The 15,043-nt window shown below is 46.9% G+C and overlaps 1 protein-coding gene across 8 annotated transcripts in view; it reads left to right on the top strand.

The window, feature by feature from the left end:
- The window catches only part of PTPRJ (protein tyrosine phosphatase, receptor type J), a 171,455-nt gene that overhangs the window by 131,688 nt on the left and 24,724 nt on the right, over positions 1-15,043 (top strand). For 7 of the 8 annotated variants that reach the window (XM_006022013.2, XM_006022012.1, XM_006022015.1 and 4 more), the window contains 7 exons: positions 1,320-1,586; positions 2,274-2,540; positions 3,906-4,172; positions 6,752-7,024; positions 11,403-11,675; positions 12,134-12,406; positions 13,440-13,721. In XM_006022013.2, the coding sequence (XP_006022075.1) occupies positions 1,320-1,586; positions 2,274-2,540; positions 3,906-4,172; positions 6,752-7,024; positions 11,403-11,675; positions 12,134-12,406; positions 13,440-13,721 (1,902 nt within the window). The remainder of the gene's footprint in view (positions 1-1,319; positions 1,587-2,273; positions 2,541-3,905; positions 4,173-6,751; positions 7,025-11,402; positions 11,676-12,133; positions 12,407-13,439; positions 13,722-15,043) is intronic. The other variant, XM_006022017.1, reaches the window with a different exon arrangement.

Genomic DNA, 15,043 nt, shown 5'->3' on the forward strand with positions numbered 1-15,043 from the left:
CCCCCCCCCCAAAACCAAAGTTGGTGCCTATGTCCTTAATTGCTTTGGGCTTGTCTGCATAGAGGACTTAAAGCTTCTCTTGCCAAGCACTGAATTTAGACTGCACTAGCTGCCTCTCACTAACACCGCATGTGGTCTCTTTTAGTGTGTGGTAGCTCTGAAAATGAAGCAAGCTACTTTGCCACCAGTTTCTTTAGGAGACAAAAACCTACTAAAAACCCCATATAACTTAGGGTGAGAATATAGTTTATTGCCGTTGTAAACTGGGTGCTGTCTTCTAAGTTTCTGGCTGATAATTAGTTTTGGGATGTGAATTGATTGCTGATATTCAGTGTGAGCTCCTAAGGATGTGAACTCAACATTTTGGATCTCTATTATAATAACAATATATGTGTTAATGAATAGTTTCATTCATATATTTCTTTCAAAGTTTAGAAAAAAATTCTAATGATTGCTTAAATTTTGATTATGCTGAGGAGTGTATTCAGCTGTTGAGCAACTTTTAATAATGTCTTTATTATACTTGAAATCAGTTATTACTGTTTTCATTAGGATAGCATCTAGTAATCCCAGGTCCACTTTGTGGTAGATGCTATAGGTATGCTTTGTAAGAGATAGTCCTTGCCTTAGATTGTCTGTGATCTAAGTAGATACTAGACATGTGGACAGAGAAGATTACTTATTGTCTTTGTTTCTCAAGTGGACATAAGAAGACTGTAGCAGCTGGGAAGTGATTCCTGTCTCTTGAGACTCACCTTAATCACAAAATATTACTCTCAAGTTACTGAACTGAAGCATATTTATATAACAGTCAAAGAAATAAATGTAACTACATATATAACTAAATTATGAATGTAACTAAAAAAAGGGGGAGAGAGGTCATTTTATGACTAGAAAGAAGATCCCATTATTTCATTGCTGGGAAGAAAAATCACCCTCATAGAATAAAAATGGAGAGCCTTAGGATGGGTCTACCCAACATTTTACCAAGGTGTATTATCCCATAGAATAACATCTTTCATAGGTAACTTGCAGAACATAGGGAAGTCCTAAACTATCTTTTTCTCCTAGTTATTTTACAATATTTTTCAAAAGACAAAAGATTGTCAAAGGCCACAAACAAGTAATAGGTCATATCAATATAAACACCAATTCTCTGCGATATCATTTATTTTCCCTGCTCAGTCCCCAGTCCAGTTTTTGACATCCAGGCCAGAAATTGAGCACAGAAGTTACTCTATATACCACAGAACGTATGCACTGTGTGTGTGTGTGTATGTGTATGTATATATGTATATGCTTTGTTTTTTCACAAACAGAGCCCAGTCCAGTTTTTGACATCCAGGCCATCGCTATCAGCACAGATAAAGTGAATTTAACCTGGAAGAACAATGATACATCTGCTGATAACTATACCTATGTGATCCTCAAAGCCGGAACTGAATTTCCAAATATCACGGTACTCCAAAAGATGCAAGCTGTCATTATGGGCTTAGAACCTGGTACTCTTTATAACTTCACAATATATCCAGTAGCGCCTGGTAGCACAACTGAAGGAGACCGAAACTCCACAACCGTGTACACCAGTAAGTCATAGAAACTCACGCTGTAGCTTCCTTGCTATTAAACACATCCATTCTTTTCTTTTCGTTCTCCTTTATGTTCTAAGAAATATGTAAATTACACCTGTGATAGACATTATCAATGACGGAAATTTAACTTCCTGGCCTGACACACCCCAAATCATGGAAGCTATAATTACCGGTTTAGAACCTGGTACACTCTATAACTTCACAATATGTCCACTAGCACCAGATAATATGACTGAAGGAGACCAAAATCCTACAACTGTCTACGCCAGTAAATCTTAGAAATTCACACTATGTTGCTTGTCGTCTTGGTCCCATGTACTTGTTTACATAAGAAAAGTACTGTAAGATTGCAGTGCATTTGGTTATGGATTTATCTTTCCATTATAAAAATCGCTTGGTTCCAAAAACATGCTGCATCACCAAATTGAATGTGAGAAATATAGTCTCTAAAGTGGAGCCAGTGTCATATCCATGACAGCACAGGTGTTTGGGTCTGGCTAAGGTGGATTTGTCACGCACCTGAAAAGACACATGGGAGAAGGTGCACATAAGCAGTGTCTCAAATATCTACCAAAGAGGCATCAGCACTGATGGTGAAGAGAGTTTTGCTGGATGCAGGTCCTCTGGGTTATGCTAAATACAACTGATGTGTATACGTGTGCTTGTTTTTTCCTTAAACAGAGCCCAGTCCAGTTTTTGACATCCAGGCCATAGATATCAGCACAGATTATGTGAATTTAACATGGAAGAACAATGATTTAGCTGCTGATAATTATTCCTATATGATCCTCGGAGACAGTGCTTCATTTCCAAATATCACAATATTCGAAAAGAGGCAAGCTGTCATTACAGGCTTAAAACCTGGTACTCTTTATAACATCACAATATATCCACTAGCGCCTGATAATGCAACTAAAGGAGATGGAAATTCCACAACCGTGTATACTAGTAAGTCATAGAAACTCACTCTGTAGCTTGCTTGCTATTAAACACATCCATTCTTTTCTTCCCATGCTCCTTTAGGCTCAAAGAAATATGAATGCACTTATGTTCCAAAGCTGCTATATATTAATCTTCTTGCTTTCGTTGTACCAAAAAGATTATAGTTAGAATAAAAAGTTGGTTATGAAAGCATGAGGGATCACCACAATACACATGAGAAAAGAGTTCATTATATAAAGCCATGTTGAGTCTATATCTTGAGTATAGTGTGCAGTTCTGGTCACCCCAAAAGGGTATACTGTAACTAGAAAAGTAGAGAAAATGGCAAAATAGATACAGAACATGGCTTCCATATAGGGATATGCTAAAAAGGCTGGAACTCTCCAACTTGGAAAAGAGACAGCTGAGGGGGAATCTAATAAGAGTCTGTAAATCTTGAGTGTTGTGGAAAAAAGTGAGTGGGAAACAGTTACGTACTGTGTCTCATGGTAGTAAAACCAGAGGTAGCCAGTTAAATTATTAGGAAAGAAAATGAAAGGCTTTTTTACACAGTACCTCATTAACATGAATTTCTTGCTGTGGGGTATCATGGAGGCTAATAGTATGCTGTATTTACTCAAATCTGAAATAACTCTGAATTTAAGACGAACCCCCATTTATTCGATTCTGTATATGGAAAATGTATAAATCTCTCATAATCTGTCCTGTATAGAAACAAGTGGTGTGGGGAGGTCAAGCAGCGTGTCCCCTGCTTGTGCCTGCTCCCCCTGCCTTCCCCCTGGAGCCTCAGTCCCCCCTTCCCCTCCACCTCTGTACCCCCTCCCCTTCTCTGCAGCCCCTGTTCCCCTTTTTCCCACAGCCTCTGCTCCCACCTCCCTGTGCTTACGTTTGCTGTGTGTTCGCAGTCTCTATGCCCATTTTAGCCTGAGGCACTGAGCAAAGGCCTGGCCCAGCCCTTGTAGCAGCCATGCAGGCTGTGCACTGCTGCTATGGGAATGGACTGGAGCCATGCTTAATGCCCCACACTGGTGTATACAGAGCCTGATGGTGCAGAGCATAAGCAGGGGAGGGAGAGGAGAAGCGGGGAAGCAAAGGCTATGGGGGGCGAGTGGGTAAAGACAGTGGAAATAAAGGCAGCAGGCAGGAGCGCATCATATGGAGGCAGTGAGGGGTGGGTGAGGAGGAGGGAGCAGTCAGCAGCTGCAGCTATGGCCAGACCCTGTATAGGGGCTGGAGCCTGAACCACAGCAGCTGTCTGCCCCCTCACTACCCTCATACTTGATTCTAACTTCAGGTTCTTCTCCCTCCCCCAGCCATGTTATGCTAAATACAACTGATGTGTATACGTGTGCTTGTTTTTTCCTTAAACAGAGCCCAGTCCAGTTTTTGACATCCAGGCCATAGATATCAGCACAGATTATGTGAATTTAACATGGAAGAACAACGATTCAGATGCTGATAATTATACCTATATGATCCTTGGAAACAGTGCTTCATTTCCAAATAGCACAATATTCCAAAAGAGGCAAGCTGTCATTACAGGCTTAGAACCTGGTACTCTTTATAACATCACAATATATCCACTAGCGCCTGATAATGCAACTAAAGGAGATGGAAATTCCACAATCGTGTATACTAGTAAGTCATAGAAACTCGCTCTGTAGCTTGCTTGCTATTAAACGCATCCATTCTTTTCTTCCCATGCTCCTTTATGCTCAAAGAAATGTGCATGCACTTATGTTCTAAAGCTGCTGTATGTTAATCTTCTTGCCTTTGTTATACCAAAATATAGTTCCATTAGAATAGAAGTTTGGTTATGAAAGCATGAGGGATCACCACAATACATGTGAGAAATTAGCTCATTATACAAAGCCCTGTTGAGTCCATATCTTGAGTATGGTGTGTAGTTCTGACCATTCCATTCCAAAAAGGGTATACTGTAACTAGAAAAGTAGAGAAAACGGCAAAATAGATATAGAACGTGGCTTCCATATAGGGATATGCTAAAAAGGCTGGAACTCTCCAACTTGGAAGAGATAGCTGAGGGGAATCTAAAAAGAGTCTTTACAATCTTGAGGTTGTGGAAAATGTATGAGTAATGGTTATGTACTGTCTCGTGATTAGTAGTACAAGAGGCAGCTGATGAAATTATCAGGAAAGAAAATGAAAATTATTTTTTTTCTGTACTCCCTCTTTAACATGTGAATTCCTTTCCATGGGATATCATGGAGGCTAATAGTATGCTGCATTTACTCAAATCTGAGATGACCCTGAATGTAGAGACAGCCCCGCAATTGTTAGATTCTATACATGGAAAATGTAAAAATCTCTCGTAATGTGTCAGGTATAGAATCTATTTTTGTCTTTAATTCTTCTTCCTCACTGCTGCAGGAGGAGGCAGGTAGTGGGATGCAGGTGGTGTGGGGAGGTCTAGCAGCTTGCTACCTGCTTGTGCCTGCCATCCCTGCCTTCTGCCTGGAGCCTCAGTTACCCTTTCCCCCTCCACCTCTCTCTATCTCCTGCCCCCTTCCCTCCCAGTCACTGTTACCCCTTTCCCCACAGCCTCTGCTCCCAACTTCTCCCCCACTTATTTTAGCTGTGTGCTCGCAGTCTCTATCCCCATTCTAGCCTGGGGCACTGAGCACAGGCCTGGCCCATCCCTTGTAACGGCCATCCAGGCTGTGCACCGCTGCTATGGGGCTGGATTGAGACCGTGCTCAATGCCCCAAACTGCGGTGTATACAGAGCCTGATGGTGTGGAGCAAGGATAAGCGGGTAAGGGACAGGGGGAGCAGGAGAACAGAGGTTGTGGTGAGGGGTGTGGGCAGCAGGGAAGGAGGTGGCAGGTGGGAGAGCAGCATGCAGAAGCAATGCAGGGTGGAGGGGAGTTTGGGGCAGGCAGCAACTGCAGCTACGGCCAGACCCTGATCCTGAACCACTGCAGCTGCCTGCCCTCACTGTCCTCATACTGGTTTCTAAATTGAGGTGTGTCCCCCCCGCCACCATTTTATATCGGGAAGCATATCTTAGAATTGAGTAAATATGGTAAGTGTATAGAATAAAAAGGGGTGGGGGGTGGAGGATCAGACAAATTTATGAAAAATGGGTTCATCAGGGCCTATCGAATATAGCAGTGAAGAACATGATGTACAAGTGTTATCTGAGGATACTTTATAATATGGATAAATACCTATTTCAAAAATTCTTCTAAAGAATCAGCTCCTAGACATTGTTAGAAGCAAGATGGTGAGTTTGGACCTTTGTTCTGACTCAATACAACAGTTGTTACTGAATATACCTCAATCCAAATCAACGTTGAATTTAAGATGCCCCCACCCCGCAGTTGTTAGTTTAATATACATGGAAAATTATGATGTTTCTATAATTTCTCATGTATAGAAGATAATCACTGGAGGGTCATATTACATTTGTCCCCTTAAAGCAGTGGTGGGGGGCAAGGTATCAGACTCTGCCCTTTGCCTTATTTGTCCCTGTGCTTGAGCCTGCCATCTGTTTCTTCCCTTCCCCACCCTGATGGTGGCTGCAGTGTTTCACTCCCTATTCCCCACTACCACTTACTTTCTGGGTGGCAGCAGCTCTGACTCCGGATCAGGCAGCAGTGGTCCCAGCCCATTCTGGGAAAAAGCAGTGGTGGCAGCTCCAGGCTCCATCAGATGGGGCTAGAGGGGCTGGAGCTGCATCTTATGGTAAGCAGGGGGAGGGGAGGTAAGGCCAAGTGACCAGGACGGGCCAGGCTACATGGTCTGTCCCACCAAGCACAGCACCGTTTCCATGTGCACCCTCCCGCTTTCACATGAGCTACCCCGGACTGGGGAAAGTAATTGATCAACTCCAACTTTGGTCCCTAAGCTTGGGCAGGATCTGTTGCTGAGCCACCACCTGCCTTTGGCTGGTGCTTAAATCTCGCATGAGGCTTTTTTTTGTCCTCATGGTGATTGTGTTTGGAAAAAACTTGGTCTTGGATTTGAGTAAATACAATACGTTCTTATATTCTTGTAGTCATTGCTATGTGCACCGTGGGCCAGATCCTTGGGTCTGGTCAAGATACTCAAAGTAGGTCAGAGAAGGTGCACATATACAGCTTTTGCAACAAGGTTTCAGCACTAAAGGGGGAAATGTTTTGTGGGAGGCAGATCCTCCATGTTCTGTAAATAGCACTCGTGTGTTATGTGTGTGCTTGCTTTTTCCTTAAACAGAGCCCAGTCCAGTTTTTGCTGTCCAGGCCATACATATCAGCACAGATCAAGTGAATTTAACTTGGAAGAACAATGATGCAGCTGCTGATAAGTATACCTATGAGATAAAGTTTTTCAAAGATGGAAATTTAACTCTCTGGCCTGAGAAACCCCAAATCACGGGAGCTGTAATTACAGGTTTAGAACCTGGTACACTCTATAACTTCACAATATATCCACTAGCACCAGATAACACAACTAGAGGAGATGGAAATTCCACGAGCGTCTACACCAGTAAGTCATAGACACTCACCTTGTAGCTTGCTTGCTATTAAATACATCCGGTCTTTTCTTCCCATATTCCTTTATGCTCGATAAATATGCATGCACTTACGTTACAAAGGTGCTGCATATAAAACTTCTTGCCTTTGTTCGGTGGTCTCCAGCCTTTTAAGGTTGGGGATCACCTTTTGGAATTTAAAAGGAACCTAAGACCTTCCCCCACCCCACCCCTTCCCCCCTCCCCGGCAGGTAAGTCTGTGGGGAGGGAAGGGGAGAGAAGAAAGGGCAGGGGGGCACATAGAGGCCCCAGCCCTAGTCCCACTCCCTCCCTCCCCACTGGGGCCTCAATCTGCCCCCTGCCCCAATGGTGCTGTGGGAGGGAGTGGGGCCAGGGCAATCCCTCCATGTGCCCCCTGGATCTGCATGCGGGGTAGGGCAGGCTGGCACCAGGGCAGCATGGCGCTGTTCGGCAAGGGTGTTTGGTTGCACTGCGCTCGGACTGGGCGGCAGTGGTGGCAGTGCTGGGAGCGGAGCCACAGGGAGCTACAGCCACCCCAAAATTCACTATAGTCCCCCCCGGCCCAAGCGCAGCACAACCAAAGACCCCTGCCAGGAATAGTGCCACGTCAACCCGGTCCTAGCCTACCCTGCCCCACTCTGTGTGCAGATCCAGGGGCATGCACCCCCTGTGCACTCCAGGGATGTGTCCCCGCCTCTCCCTGCACCCCTGGGCAAGCCGCTTGCAGCTCCATCCCCCTGCCCAGCCCCTGTCCTGGCCCCACTCCCTACTTCACAGCTGCTGCAGCCGCTTGCACTGCCCCAAGGTTGGTGGGTGGCATGTGCCCCCTCGATCTGTGAGCGGCAGATGCGTGTGATGTCAGGCCATTCCTGAGCCAGCTGTAGCAGCATCCACCTCTGCCAAGTACAGATGGGGCGGGGGGCACATGCTGCCTCGGGCCTCTGCCTGGGTGCACACAGTGGCGGAAGCCACTCCCCGACCCTTGGATGAGCTGCCCAGCTGGGGCCCCACTTAGCTTATGGACTTCTGCTGCACTCTGTCCCTCACTGTGGGGATCTCGATCTAGCTCCCACCCCTTCCCTTCCCTTTCCCCACCGACTGACCTGCTGGGGAGGAAACTGTGTGTTCATGCATGTGTGTGCTCAGGCCCCCAAGCCCAGGATCGACTGCAAGAGGCTTTGTGTTGGTGACCACTGCCCGGGTTGTACCAAAAAGATTACAGTTCCATTAGAATAAAAGTTTGGTTATGAAAGCATGAGGGATAACCACAACACATATGAGAAATTAGCTCATTATACAAAGCCCTGTTGAGTCCTTATCTTGAGTATGGTGTGCAGTTCTGGCCACCCCATCTCAAAAAGGGTATACTAGAACTAGCAAAGAAGAGAAAATAGTTAAATAGATGCATAACGTGGCTTCTGTATAGGGAGATGCTAAAAGAGAGAGCCCAAAGGGAGCCAGGTTGGCAAGGGGTGAACAGCCACCAGGGAGCATCACAACTACCCCTGAAATGAGCACTTGCTACACATGGCCTATTGGATATAGCAGTAAAGAACATAACCTACAGGTGGTACCTAAGGATACTTCATAAGATGGATCCATACCTATTGCAAATACTGTTCTAAAGAATCGGCTCCTTGACATTTGTCAGAAGCAAGATGCTGGGTTTGATGGAATTTTTGGTCTGACCCAGTACAGTGGTTACCAAATTTACCTGAATTGAAGACTAGTTTGAATTTAACACCACTGCCCCCAATAATTAGAGTCTGTACATGGAAAATTATAAACATTCTATAATTTTCCATGTATAGAAGGTAATTATTGTAGGGTTCTTTCAACTTGTCCCCCTAAAGCAGTGGTGGAGGGCAAGGGGCCAGACTCTACCCCTTGCTGTGCCTGTGCCTGCCATTTGTCTCTTCCCTTTCCCACCCCTTGTGGCAGCTGCATGCTTACACTCCCTACTCCCTGCTTCTGCTTACCTGCTGTGTGGCAGCTCTGGCTCTGGAGCAGTGATTAGTGGTCCCATCCCTGTGCAGGGAAGAGCAGTGGCTGCAGCTCCAGGCCCAACCAGGTTGAGGCCAGAGGGGCTGGAGCTGAAGGTAAGTGCGGGGGAAGGAAGGTAGGGGAAGCAGGCCAAGTGACCAGGTGGAGGGCAGGTCACATGATCTCTCCTACCAAGCACCCCATGAGTTTCCATGCGAGTCCTTTCCCTTTTGCATGAGCTACCCCAGACTGGGGCAATTAGCGGTTCAACTTCAGCTTTAGCTCCAAGCCTGGGGCAGAATCTGGAGCTGAGCCACCGCTTGCCCTGGGCTGGTACGTGAATCTCAGGTGAGGTTCCCCCCGTCCCCCCCATGATGCTTGTGGGGAGAAAACCTTGTTTTGGATTTAAATAAATACAGTATGTTCTTAAATTCTTAGTCATTGTCATATGCACCTTGGGCCAGAAATTTCGGGTCTTGCCAAGCTGCTCAAATCAGAGATGTCCGAGAAGGTGCTCATAGACAGTTTTTCAGTAAGGTTTTGGCACTAAGGGGGAAGTGTTTTGTGGGAGGCAGCTCCTCCGAGTTCTGTGAATACAATTAATGTGTTATATGAAATGTGTTATATGAAAACATTTTGAATCATCAAATTGCATGTGAGAAATATAGTCTTTAAAGTGGAGCCAGTGTCATCTTTGTGATGGCACAGGTGTTTGGGTCTGGCCAAGTGGAGCTGGCACACACCTGAAAAGAGAGGTGGGAGAAGGTGTATATAGGCCAGGGGTGGGCAAAATACGGCCTGTGGGCCGGATCCAGCCTGCCAGGTCATTCTGTCCAGTCCATGGGGCCCTTAAAAAAAAAAAATGTAGAAAATTAATATGCATTTATCTGTCCTTGGTTCCTGTCAAAGGTGACAGGGACCGGGGTCACTAGGACCCAGGGAAAGCCCTGGTGTGCTCCTGCAACAGTAGGACCCATCTGGCCTAGCCCCGCGCCCTTAAGCTGGAAGCCCCAGCAGGGGCTTCTGGCCTGGGACCATGTGGCTCCTTGTGGCTGCACTGGCGTGGGAAACCCAGGTGGGGTTGGGGGGAAGGGCAGGGGAGGACCATGTGCAGGGAACAAGCTAGTGTTGAGCGCAGCAGAAAAGCAGCCCCGCCCCGTGGCCTGTGTTCCCTGCTGCAGCCACTCGCAGCCCATGTGGGGCTGTCCGGAGCAGGCCCAGCACGGGATGCTGGCCAGGGGGCGGGGGAGGGGGCCGCTTTTCCCTGCGCTCAGCACCAGCTTTTAACCCGGCCCTGCTCCGGGCTCACCCATCGGGGTTGCACCGCAGCAGGTACACCTGCGGGGGGGGGGGGGGGGGGGCCGCCCCCCCCGGCCGCTTGCTGCGCTGGGCAGTCTTTGCTGCTGCTGCCTGCCTGGAGCTCCTACACTGGGCGGCACAAAGGCAGCCGTGGCAGCCTCACCACAGCCTGCCACGGTGCAAGCTCTGGATGCGCAACAGCAACAAACGCTGCCTGGCATGGCAAGCCGGGGGTCGCTTTCCTCTGGGTTAAGCAGCTGCTGCCGCCACGGCGCAACACTAATGGGCAAGCCCAGAGCCAGCGCGGGGCCCAGGCTGGCAGCAGGGGTGGGTTACAAGCTGGTGCTGAGCGCGGGGAAAAGTGGCCCCTCCCCCCCAACGTGGCTGACACCGTGCACTGCAGCCACTCGCAGCCTGCGTGAGGCTGCCTGTGTCTGCTCAGGACAGTCCTGCATGGGCTGTGAGTGGCTGCAGCAGGGAGCACTGGCCGCAGGGGGGGGGTGGGGCCACTTTTCCCCCATGCTCAGCACCAACTCATTCCCTGCTGGTAAGTGTGGGGTCAGGGCTGCATGCTGCCCCTGCCTGTACCGTGGGGCTGAGGGGGGCACTGTGAGTGGGTGCAGGAGCCAGTGGGAACGTGGGGCCCACACTGGTGTCCCGGGGCCAGCTCAGGCGGGGCCCAGAGCAGGAGTACAGGGTCCCTGCCGGCAGGACCTCTGTGGACCTGGGCCAGCTCCCCACTCTCCCTGCTGGTCTAGGCCAGCCTGGCTCCACAGACCCCTACCAGCCTGAGCTCCTTTCTGGGTCCCACCAGTGCTGGCCTTGAGACATTGGTCCCAAGATGGTGAGCAGGGGCAGGCACCTGTCAAGATGCGGGGCTAACCATGCGGCCCTTGACAGCTTGCCAAAACTGGGTTTACCAGCCCTCTGCCTGAAATAATTGCCCACCCCTGACATAGGCAGTGTCTCTAATGTCTACCAAAGACACATCAGCACTGATGGTGAATAGAGTTTTGCTGGAAGCAGATCCTCCATGTTTTGTAAATAGCACTCATGTGTTATGTGTGTGCTTGCTATTTCCTTAAACAGAGCCCAGTCCAGTTTTTGCTGTCCAGGCCATACATATCAGCACAGATCAAGTGAATTTAACTTGGAAGAACAATGATGCAGCTGCTGATAAGTATACCTATGAGATACAGTTTTTCAAAGATGGAAATTTAACTTTCTGGCCTGAGAAACCCCAAATCACGGGAGCTGTAATTACAGGTTTAGAACCTGGTACACTCTATAACTTCACAATATATCCACTAGCACCAGATAACACAACTAGAGGAGATGGTAATTCCACGAGCGTCTACACTGGTAAGTCATAGAAACTCACCCTGTAGCTTGCTTGCTATTTAACACATTCCCCTTTTCTTCTTGGCCCCCATCTACTCCCTCTGTGGTCATGGACTAGTTTACATAAGAAAGGTACTATAGATTATTGCAGTGCATTTGTTTATGTAATAAAGATTTATGTTTCCATTAAAAAACATTGGTGATGGAAAATGTCTTCAGGACCAAAACTGCATGCAAGAAATATAGTCTCTTAAGTGGAGCCAGTGTCATATTTATGACAGTGCAGGTGTTTGGGTCTGGCCAAGTGGACTTGGCACAACTGAAAAGAGGTGGGAGAATGTGTACATAGGCAGTGTCTCAGATGTCTGCTAAAGAGACATCAGCACTGATGGTGAAGAGAGTTTTTTGCTGGGTGCAGGTCCTCTGGGTTATGCTAAATACAACTGATGTGTATGTGTGTTTGTTTTTTCCTTAAACAGAGCCCAGTCCAGTTTTTGACATCCAGGCCATAGATATCAGCACAGATTATGTGAATTTAACATGGAAGAATGACGATTCAGCTGCTGATAATTATATCTATGTGATAGAGATTTTCAAACATGGAACTTTATTTCCAAGTAACAAAACATTGCCAAAGAGAGAAGCTGTCATTACAGGCTTAGAACCCGGTACATCTTACCACTTCAAAGTATTCCCGCTAGCACTGGATAACAGGACATGGGGTTACCCAAATTCTACAAGTGTCTGTACAAGTATGTCATAAAAATTTATGCACGTACCTTTTCTCCCTTGTCTTTCTTTGCTCCTTCCCTGTACACCTATTTGTTTATGTGCTGTATATTTTCATCTTGCCTTTGCATATCTGGTATAATAGTTTGTCTTTGAAAACCTGTGAGGTCATTGGATTGTCATATGAGAAACTGGTTTATTTTCCACTAAGCCTTCATTTCACATCTGCAGTTTGTGTTGTGAACCCTCTCTTCCCCCTGCTCTGCAAACAGCACATTTCCTCTTAGTCTGTGTCCCCCACCCCCCAAATTTCCAGAACAGCCACTGTTTTCCCTCTGCCTCTGGTAGCCATAAGAGGTGCAAATCATGATCCAAGTCTGACATTCAAAATAAACCTGAGAAGAGAGATGGGGAAGTGATGGCTTATTTCTTCCTTTAAATTCAGCATAAAGTGCTCAATTCAGTTTAACTACTATTTAGTGCAACCTAGGGATATCCTGGAGGGACTATATTGAAAGCTATTAGTGACCTAAACATGTAGCTCAGGGGTGCAAAACTCATCTGGGGGCAAGATGAGGGGCTTGGGCCTGTTCTGTGAACCAGATTGGGCCCACAGTCCTGCCTCGGGTGTTAGAACCAACGCACAGGCCAGTCCAGAACAGGTGCCTCATGCAGCATGCATCTCAGACTGATGCCATGTGCTGCTTGCAGTGTGCACCCCTTGTGCAGCATGCACTGGGCCCAGCCCAGCCTGGCATGGCATACGGCGCACAAGGCCCATCTGTGGCACGTGTTGCATGTAGCATCCGCACCGAATTGGCCTTGTGGGTTGGTTTCAGCACATGGGGCCAGTCTGTGGGCCTGATTAAGACTGGCCTTGGATCCAGCATGCAGGGCTGGTCCAGCACAGGTGCTGCATGCAGCATGTGCCCCCGACAGCATGTAATGGTTCCAACTCCAGCACCGTGTGCAGCCTGTGCCAGACAGAGCTTCTGTCCCAATGATGTAAGTAGATTGCAGATAACCATACTGCTCCATCTTCTCCCTTTTTTGCAGATGCTGCACCACCGCATGAATTTAAGTGTGAACAAGTGCCTAGAAAGCCTGAATTAAAACTAAATTGGCTATGTCCTCTTGGCAATAATTCTGGCTTCCGCATAAAGATATCTAATGGCATAAGGACTAATGAAAGTTCGGTTTCATCTTGTAAATCAGGAAATGTAGAAAAAAGTATAGACAACTTAACTTATTACACCACATTCTATATTAACATTACAACCCATTCATGTGGGAAAGACAGCCTTCCAGAGCAAAGAACATGTGCTACAAGTATTACTGGTGAGTATGAAAGTTTGAGGTGGGGGTTGGGAGGAAGTATATGGGTCACAAAAAAAAAAAAAAAAAAAAAAAAAAAAAAAAAGAGTTCTATGATTCCATGATTTTATAAATCTTTAGAAGTAGAGTTGGAAGAGACCTTTTGGAGGTCATTTAGTCCAACTCCTGCCAGCCAGAGATCCCAATCCAAGCCATCCTATACAAATCCATTGTCTAACCTATTAGTAAAAGTACACAATCAACCCTGATGCAACCACAAGAAATAATACCTTATCTTGCCACAGGTAAGGTCAGGAGGCAATGGTAGCCAGTATCCTGCTGCTACAAGGGTATTGAAATACACTCAAGATCCCAGGAAGAGGACTATGCTTCTTCCTGCCCCCACTCCCCTCCCAACAGAGAAGGGAAAAGATCCCCACAGTCTGTACCAGTCTGAGACCACATCTGGAGTATTGTGTCTAGTCTTGGGGCCCCCACTACAGAAAGGATGTAGACAAATTGAAGAGAGCTCAGTGGAAGGCAATGAGAATAGGGGCTGGTACACATGATTTCTAAGGAGAGGCTGAGGGAACTGATCTTATTTAGTCTGGAGAAGGGAAGACCGAGAGGGGATTTAATAGCAGCCTTCTACCACCTGGAGGATGGTTTAAAAGAGGATGCAGTTAGACTGTTCTCTGTGGTGGTAGATGACAGAACAAGAAGCAATGATCTCGAGCATCAGCAAGGGAAGTTTAGGTTAGATATTAGGAAAAACTGTCTCACTAGGAGGGTAGTAAAGCACTGGAACAGGTTACTCAGAGAGGCTGTGGAATCTCCATCCTTGGAGATTTTTAAGACCTGGGTGGACAAAGCCTTGGCTGGGATGATCTAGTTCAGGGTGGTCCTTTTTTGAGCAGGGGGTTGGCCTAGATGACCTCCTGAAGTCCCTTCCAACCCTAATTTTCTATCATTCTGTGACTGTGAGGTAGAATTCTTTCCTGGCTTCAAATATTGCAGTCATATCTGGGGTCTGACCTTGAGTGGAGGGGCAAGACCCTCTAGCCAGGAACCTCTGGGTTTCAGTCTCAGCAAACACATTATCACATCCCAGTCAAAATCCCCAGCCGTGGCTGCTACCAACACCTAATATTTCTGAGGAAGGTGAAAAAAGCCCCTGACATGTAGCAACAGAAGTGGAAAGTATTTCTTTCCAGCCCCATGTGGCAGCTAACAAATCTGAGAAGCATGAGGAATCCCCAGAAGAGAGGATAGGCACAATGAAGAACTTGCAGCGTTAAACAGTGAATCTGAAAATTCAAGTCATGAGTAAAATGCCTTATTTCCCT

The sequence above is a fragment of the Alligator sinensis genome, unplaced genomic scaffold (assembly GCF_000455745.1).
Source record: "Alligator sinensis unplaced genomic scaffold, ASM45574v1 scaffold983_1, whole genome shotgun sequence".
Taxonomy (NCBI): domain Eukaryota; kingdom Metazoa; phylum Chordata; order Crocodylia; family Alligatoridae; genus Alligator; species Alligator sinensis.